Source organism: Macaca mulatta, chromosome 14 (genome assembly GCF_049350105.2).
Source record: "Macaca mulatta isolate MMU2019108-1 chromosome 14, T2T-MMU8v2.0, whole genome shotgun sequence".
NCBI classification, from domain to species: domain Eukaryota; kingdom Metazoa; phylum Chordata; class Mammalia; order Primates; family Cercopithecidae; genus Macaca; species Macaca mulatta.
Window position 1 is genome coordinate 90215175 of NC_133419.1, and position 8961 is coordinate 90224135.

The 8961-nt window shown below is 36.9% G+C and overlaps 1 protein-coding gene across 1 annotated transcript; it reads left to right on the top strand.

Moving 5' to 3' along the window:
- Nucleotides 1-237: 237 nt before the first annotated feature.
- TRIM77 (tripartite motif containing 77) lies at nt 238-7864 on the top strand. The gene is made up of 6 exons (XM_001096252.3): nt 238-648; nt 1348-1443; nt 4157-4387; nt 5142-5164; nt 5872-5969; nt 7371-7864. Exons 1-6 carry the CDS (start codon nt 238-240, stop codon nt 7862-7864), a joined length of 1353 nt encoding a protein of 450 aa, XP_001096252.3.
- The last annotated feature ends 1097 nt before the right edge of the window (nt 7865-8961 follow it).

Here is an 8961-nt window from a genome sequence, read left to right on the forward strand (position 1 = left end):
AAAATATTGGATTTCTCTTAGGGAACTGGAAAATAGTGCTATTGGCCAAGGTTGTCAAGAAAGAGGGCATGTGATCAATCTGTTGCACTGTTTGTGCCTCTCCATCCTATTTTAGTCATTCAGAAAACATGGCCTGTCCTGCTACACTGCATACACAAATTAGTAAAAAAAGGTCTTAAGCTCATTTCGTATGCCTTGGGGGAAAGAATGACACTTTCCTTTTATTTTCTCAGAAACATGGCTTCTGCTATCACGCAGTGTTCTACCAGTGAGCTCACCTGCTCGATCTGCACAGACTATTTGACAGACCCTGTCACCATTTGCTGTGGGCACAGATTTTGTAATCCCTGTCTCTGCCTCTTGTGGGAAGATGCACTAACTCCTAATTGCTGCCCTGTGTGCAGGGAAATATCACAGCAAATGTACTTCAAACGCATTATTTTTGCTGAGAAACAAGCTATTCCTACAGGAGAATCAGTCTCCTGCCAGTTATCAAGCTCTGCCATGCTGATCTGTGGGAGACACCAGGAAATCAAGAACCTCATCTGTGCAACTGACAGGAGCCTGCTGTGTTTTCTCTGCTCTCAATCCCCAAGGCATGCCACTCACAAACACTATATGACAAAGGAGGCTGATGAATACTATAGGGTAAGCAAATGCTACTGATTGCACTTTGAAATGTGAAGAACCCTGAATCCTACAGGTAATAAGGAAAGATACGCTTATCATTATTATTAATAATAATAATTTTATGCAATAAACAGAATTGCTGATGAGCATAAATTAGACACTGTTCTAGACACTAAGATAAAGCACTGAAGAAACCAAATATCCCTGCTCGCCTGAAATTTAAATTTTCTTGGGCTGAGGGAGAAAAATGATGATAAAGTTGATGAGCATTAGGGTTCTGGCATTTCAGTGTAAGGAGCTCTATATTAATCACTAGTTTCGATGATAGTCATTGGCTAACACAGTCATGATTGCAATGAATCTATTATAGAAAATTCTAATAAATATGGGTCAGTATGCTCCAATAGTACTGTAGATAAGTTGAGGGCTAGCATTTTAAAATTAAATATAAAATAATAATTACTTCTGAAAATTGACAAGGTTGTATCAGTTTCAGTGTCAGACTTTTAAGATAATGGGTATTGTTTTCAAAATTTGGGAATTCTACCTTTGATTTCACTGGCCTCTCAGACTTGACAATCAGTGCCCTCAAGAAAAGCCCCTGCATGTCTGCATTCTGCACTCTTTATTTGTCCCATGTCTATACCTCTTTTGAAAGTATCTGAGATATGCTATATTTTCTTTTCTAGTGCTCAGATTTATAGTTTTGTTTTTCAGAAGAAACTCCTGATTCAAATGAAGTCCATCTGGAAAAAAAAGCAGAAAAATCAAAGAAATCTAAACAGAGAGACCAACATAATCAGAACGTGGAAAGTAAGCAGTAAGCTCATTTCTCTCAGAACCAGTTTGGAATAGAAAATGTGACTTGTGGGTGAGTTAACCACATATCCCCTGAATAGGATGATCAGAAAAAGGACCTACATGTGTTTCTCTACAATATAACTTAACCTTTAGAGTGAGATTTCATGTTGCATCCAATATATAACTAAAAATATCCTGATTTTTCTGAATAAAGCAATATCTATCAATAATACATCAGCAGTGACAAGAAATGTGCTAAAAACGGCATGTAAGATCACTAGAATGAAGGAAAAAATGTGGTTCTACAGCAGTTTAGCAGACATGAAATGCTAAAAACAAAAAATAGCTTCTAGGTGAAAATCAATCTGATGCTAATGTTTTAGCAAAATTCAGAAATTTACCGATGATAATGCTGGAAGGATTTTAGGAATAAGAAGCTGAAAGTTAGAAAAGTGGTAAAATTATTTGGACATGTGAGTAACTCCTCTTGATTAGTTCATGAAAAAGAGTCAGGCAGCGATGAGAGATATGACTGTAAAAGTAATTATGGCAAGGTCTAGAATGTGAATGCTTAGCTAAGAATTTAGGATTATATAATCCATTCACAAATATTAATTAAGTACCTAAAACTGAATAAGTAAATTAAACAACATTTTTATTCTCAAAGATCTCAAGCACTTCCGAAGGGGTCATATAAACAGGGACCAGTAGAGAATAATAATAATTGATACATGATACTGAGAGAATGCCAAAGGGGAACAGCAAAATCATGTTGATCATTTCAGATGGATTTTCGGAGGAGTCCTGCATTCTCATGAGGGCATATCATGTGTTGCTCACTGCTGTAGCCCAACAAAATGATACAGATGTGGACAAAAGAAGAAATAGATTACTTACCCTAGGAGACTATAATCTAGTGGGGGAATTCAATCTACAAATTAAAATGTATATAACAAATAATGCCCATGAAGTGCTTCAGGGAAAAATAAAACAGAGAACAGGTACAAAGAATCCAGGTTTGTAGAATCTATGTTGGCCAAGAAGAACCCATTTCCAGGGATAAGAAGGTACAGAAGAAACGAATCAGTGGCTTTGTAAGAATGTATTTTTCTGAGGCAGGAGAAACAAGGTATGGTTAAAAGGAATAAGTAGAAAATAGTGTCAAATGCAGAATGAAGGTGAAGAATCCTAGGACTAAAGCATCATACTTGAATTTAGAAAAAAGAAGTTCTTGTAAGTTGTAATGTTTGGTTCAGGAAAGAGTAGGGAATAGAGGTAAAGGGGTCATTAATCACACACACGAGCACAGCAAGTTTGATCACATTTGATCAATAAATTTAGCTTTGATAGGGATAGAAATGTTTTAGCAAGAGAAGCTAGATGAGGTAATTGGGACAAGAATATTTTAATTTTTTTCCAAAGTAATTTGCAAAATTTGCATGTTTTGCAAAAAAATTTGCATGTTTAAACACATTTAAAGGTGGTGTGGAATTGTGAAAAATTAATTGAGGTCAGGCGCGGTGGCTCACGCCTGTAATCCCAGGACTTTGGGAGGCCGAGGTGGGCGGATCACAAGGTCAAGAGATTGAGACCATCCTGGCCAACATGGTGAAACCCTGTCTCTACTAAAAATACAAAAATTAGCTGGGCATGGTGGTGCGCACCTGTAGTCCCAGCTACTTGGGAGGCTGAGGCAGGAGAATCACTTGAATCCGGGAGGCAGAGGATGCAGTGAGTTGAGATCATGCCACTGCACTCCAGCCTGGGTGACAGAGCAAGACTCTGTCTGCAAATAAATAAATAAACAAACAAATAAATAAATACATAAATAAAATGAAAATTAAAAAACAAAAAGTAATTGAGTAGCCTGACATGGCGGCATGTGTCTGAAGTCGCAGCTACTCAAGAGGCTGAGGTTGGAGGATCTCCTGAGCCCAGAAATTCAAGGCTGCAGTGAGCCATGACTGCACCACCATACTCCAGCCTGGGTGACAGACTGAGTCCTTGTCTCAATAATAATAATAATAATAGTATAATTGAGTGAAAGAGAGAGGGGGGAAATAAAGACACAGTGACAGAAAGACAGAGACAGAGAAAATCAAAGACAGGCCAGAGAAAGAATGAGACAGAGAAATGGAGCCAGAAAGAGAGAATAGGCAAACATCTGGGACAGAGACAGGAAGACAGAGGCAAGCAGAGGGAAAGAATGAACACTGTAAGAGAGTAGTCTAGAGAAGGGGTGGCTAGAGATGAGCAGTCTTAGGTAATAGGCAAGCATAGCCAACAACTGGTAAAAACACCGAGTGTTTTGGAAATGGAGGTAATCTAGAAAGATGCAGCAATGTCTTATGTTCTCTATTTTCCTAACAAAGTAAATTGTTATGAGTAGAAGTATTGAGAAAAATAGAATACAATTTAGATACAGTGATGAAGAGGTTAGAACATTATATAAGACAACATCAATATGATCTTAATTTATCTTTATTTTTAAAATGAAAATATGGGGGTTTGAGGGAAAGTAGGTGGAGCGATGCAGGGAAATGGAAGGGAGGAAGGGAAGGAGGAAGAAAGGAAAATTTATGCTGTATTTGAAGAGGAAATCTAGTTTATTCTACTAAACTAGATTTAGTAGAATAGCACAAAACATGAAACAAAGCAGAATAGCTGATAAGGAAAGAATAAAACCACTTAGACCCGTGATTTAATTAACCCAATGTCACTACAGGTTTTTATACATTTGCGGAGCATGATGATCAGCGCTGAATATCCTAAGGTGTGTCAATACCTCCGTGAAGAAGAGCAAAAGCACTTAGAGGGCCTGGCAAGAGAAGGCAGGATAGTTTTTGAGCAACTCAAGATAAGTCAAACTAGAATGGCTAAGATGAGTGTACTCCTGAGAGGAATGTTTGAGAAACTGAAGGAAATGAGCTGTAAAGCAGATGTGAACCTGCCTCAGGTAAAAACTGAAGGAGGTCAGGGTGAACACCACCTCCTCCTGTTCACCTCCTGAACACCACCCTGCTTGGGGATCGTATCTGCTAGAGTCTATATGCTTTTTGATCTATATTACTTTTCTGGTTCTAAATATTCGGATTCTGCCTCTCCTGACCTTATGGTGGCAGGTTTCGCTCCTCTGTAGACCCAGTCTCACTCTTTCTTGTCCCATAGAGGAGAAGGAAAACTATTTGGAAAGGTTCTAGTAACAAATTCAAGAAAATTCTCTTCTAAAATTATCTTACTACACCCACTGATTCTTAGTAGTTGCAACAGAGCAGCTCGTGAATACATGATTCAGTTTTGTATAAGGATGTGTCAGTAAGTGAAAGTGTGAGATTTATGACATTTATTTACTCTTTTAGTTTTGAAGTCCTCGATTTGGGCCCCACACATCCTTACAAGAACTTTGTGGAGACCTCTATCAATCTTGCTGCAGATGTTTGTACAGCAGCATGTCTTCCCTTCCTCCTCCCCTTTGTTCAACCTCAGTCCATCTGACTACGTTTCATCAAGAGTGTAATTTCATAGACTATAAAATGTAGATATCAGACTGGGTTTCATATTTATAAAGAAGAAGAAAATGAAAAATGCCTTTATCCAAAGAAGGAAAGTGGAAGACATTAAGTTTTCCAATTCAGTTCATATCCTCAGATTGCACTGGACTAGAGAACCCTATTGTGCTGCAAACTAAGCCATCTTCTCTCTCTTTATAGGATTTGGGAGACATAATGAAAAGGTAAGTTTGCCCCTCTATCCAAGTCCTGGTAATTGTGACAATAATCAGGCTGTTTCTGCTGGGATCAACCCACACTTTTAGGGAGGAATTTCTGTCTGTATTTCTTTCTTTCTTTTCAAAGGTCATCCAGGCTTTATATATTGACTACTTCAGATGAAAGTGAAGGATGGGAGCAGTTTTAATAGCCAGACCTAATGTAGAAGTTTCAATAAGACAACTATTTTTCCAGCCTCTAATTTTCTACATCCTAATTATTTGAAGGTTATTCCAGGTTGTCAATGGGAAAGGCAAATAATCTCGGAGAGGTAGCAGATGAAAAAATGGTGAAAATAGGAGAAAGGGAACATCACCAAGAAGGAATGTAGTATAGAGCTGAGGCTCCATATGTAGCAGGTGGCATGTTCCAAAAATTTAACACCTATCAGATTTCAGAAATTAAATGAGGATTTCTGCATGGCTCACCTCGGGAAGCTGCAAAGGTGAGAACTGATATAATTATGACTGAGATGACATATTCTACTGGCATAGAGATATTAAAAGCAGCAGAGCACATCATAAAATACAGTTACAATTGCAATATGTCTTAGTTCTTGAGTTCAAGTCACACTCTTCAACCTAATTGTGAGGATTCTGATCAAGCATCTTATTATGGATTGCTAATGATTCCTTTGGGACTGGTAGTAAAAAGTAGGTATTTTTCTTTGCAGGAATGAGTTTCTGAGGCTGGCCATGCCTCAGCCTGTGAACCCACAGCTCAGTGCATGGACCATCACTGGGATGTCAGAGAGGCTTAACTTCTTCAGAGGTAAGAGTGTGAACTGCACTAACGTTTCCAACATAAGTATTTTTATATGGGTGGCCTATATTCACTTCAGTCTATATTCACTTCTCTGTCTCTATTATTATTTTCAGTGAACAAGCAGGCAAATACGGAAATCTTTTTAACCAATTTTAAAACTGTTAATAAACTTTCAGGAAAAGCTAACTGAAGTCTGGAATAAATAAACAAATAAGAAATACAGTGCATAACATGATTATTTTAAGTGAGTAAAAAAAAAAAAAAACAATAAAAGGCCTGGAGGAATGCTATAGATAAAGCATTAATTTTTCAGTGTAGCATATAAAACTGCATATTCTTTCAAAGCATTTCAACTCTGGTTATATTTACATGATCCGATTCTTAGAAACATCTTAATGTTGATATTCAAATATTTACCTAAAGATTGAAGTTTTAAGGAATACATTTGAAAAACCACAGGATTATCAAAAGCATAAAAACAAGTTTGTAAACAATAGGTACAACCACAAAGCAGTCTGAAGGAAAATCCCTTCACTGTGTAGAGGGCTACACAAACAAATGGAAATGGAGGGGGAGTCTGGCAGATAGAAGAGAGGCAGCCATGGGATGAGATGAAGAGAATTCTGATTTAATGATGTCCAAACCAGAAATTCTGAGAGAGAAACTACCTTTTTAAAAAGGCACATATAGATTTTTAGTTTATTTCACTTTTGCTTGCTTAAGTTGTGAAGCCCTCATTACTTCTTGGCCTTTTGGCTAAGATCAAATGTGAAGCCCTCCCATCTTAGGCAAAGTGGTCATGGTTTAGAACTAACGATAATAATATCATATCTTAAGTATAATTAATATATTTATTATTTTTGGTATGTTTATTTTATTTTGTGAAAATTGGTTAATAAGGAGGCTTAAATAAAGTGCCATTTTGATGTTTTCTTGGCATCTTATGAATAAGCTGGCAAATTTTTAGTAGTCTAGTAAAAATTAAATCAGAGATTGACATCTTACGTCTTTATGTTTTCTCTAAATTTTCTTTCATCTTAGTTGCTTGATTAAAAATTCATTTGCCCCGCAAATGGACAAGAAGCTGTTGCTGAACTGTCTCGATAATTCATCTGATATACTCTATATGCCACTTGTGATAGAGCGGTGTGCCAGAGCCAGTTAGTACTGACTCATGAAAGCTAATTGTTAAATGTTTTGAATTTTTTGATTGATTTTTAAATTGTTGGTAGCTTGAAACTGGCCTTAGTGAGATGGAAATATTCCTAATAGACAAAACAAACCAGTTGCTTTTGTTTGTTTGTTTTCAGGGATTGGTTGTTAAGTATTTGCCAGACTGCCTCTGCACCTGTACCTCCGAACTTTTAAACTGTTTTTTTTTGCATTCACTGTTTTATTTTGCTACAGTGTATATCACCATGGATCATAAGATATGCAGTAATCACAAGCTTCTCTTCGAAGACCTGAGGCATTTGCAATGCAGCCTTGATGATACAGACATGTCCTGTACTCCAACAAGTACACAGTATACTTCTTCATGGGGAGCTCAGATCCTCACCTCTGGCAAACATTACTGGGAGGTGGATGTGAAAGACTCTTGTAATTGGGTTATAGGACTTTGCAGAGAAGCCTGGACAAAGAGGAATGACATGCGACTTGACTCTGAGGGTATCTTTCTACTCCTGTGTCTTAAAGTGGATGACCATTTCAGCCTCTTATCTACTTCCCCACTGTTACCTCACTATATTCCAAGGCCCCAAGGCTGGCTAGGGGTGTTCCTAGATTATGAATGTGGGATAGTGAGCTTTGTTAATGTTGCCCAAAGTTCCCTCATTTGTAGTTTCCTCTCTCGCATCTTCTATTTTCCTTTGAGACCTTTCATTTGCCACGGATCTAAATAATCAGGGACAGGTCACAAACCTGACCAAGGCCTTGGTAATTCTAATAGCAGGGGAAGCTCCTATTCTGGTTACTTTCTTAATGGGGAAAATCAGGCATATCTCATTACCTTTTACTTAATTTTACCTCATGGATATATATTTATTGTATCATTTTTTAAAGTGTTAATAATGTACAGTATATACATTTGTCATTTCTATTTTATTTGAATAGATGTAATGTCTTTTATTATATTGTATAGGATGCATGCTCTTTTAACTTGTTATCAAAGCTTACTGGAGGTAAAAGAATACATGAGCATGAAAACCCAGCTGAGTCAAATTAAAGCACAGACAAGTTGCCTTCCAGATAGGCCTTACGTAAAACTCAGTGTCAGCCTAAAATTCTCTATTCCCTGCCTTCATCTGGATAAACCCTTTCCCTTCACCAGTTCCCAGCTTTCTGAACTAGATGAGGTCTCAGATGTCAAGAACAGCTCATACATTTCCTTTGTAAATCTCCTAATAGAATTTGGGTCTTTTTTTCAAGTTTGTAAATTACAAGAAGGGAAAGTCAATGACAGTTCTTCTCATTCATTACAGGAATAAGAAACAGTCTGATGATATGAGAGATATTCAAGAAATAGGTAAATAATTAAATAATAAACATGTAAAAAGTTATTAAAATCAAAAGCTATAGAACCAACAAAAATATACTATAATATAGCCATGATTAGCAAGACAGAATAGGTTGAGAAATATCATTACATAAAGGATACATAGATGTGGTACTATGGTACTTAAGCCTTCTTGTTCAACTGAACTTTTATCATTTTGTAATGATCTTCTTAATTGTTTTTGGTTTAAAGTCTTTTTTATCTTATGTAAGAACAGATGCTCCTGCATTTTGTTGTTGTTGTTGTTGTTGTTGTTTTTATTTGCATGGTAGATCTTTCTCCATCCTTTACTTTGAGCCTGTGGGTGTTATTATATGTGAGATGGATCTCTTAAGACAAATACACTTGGGTCTTGTCTTTTTATTCAGCTTGCCACTCTGTGCCTTTTCATTGTGGAGTTTAGATCATTTACATTTAGGATTTGTTTTGATATGTGAGATTTTG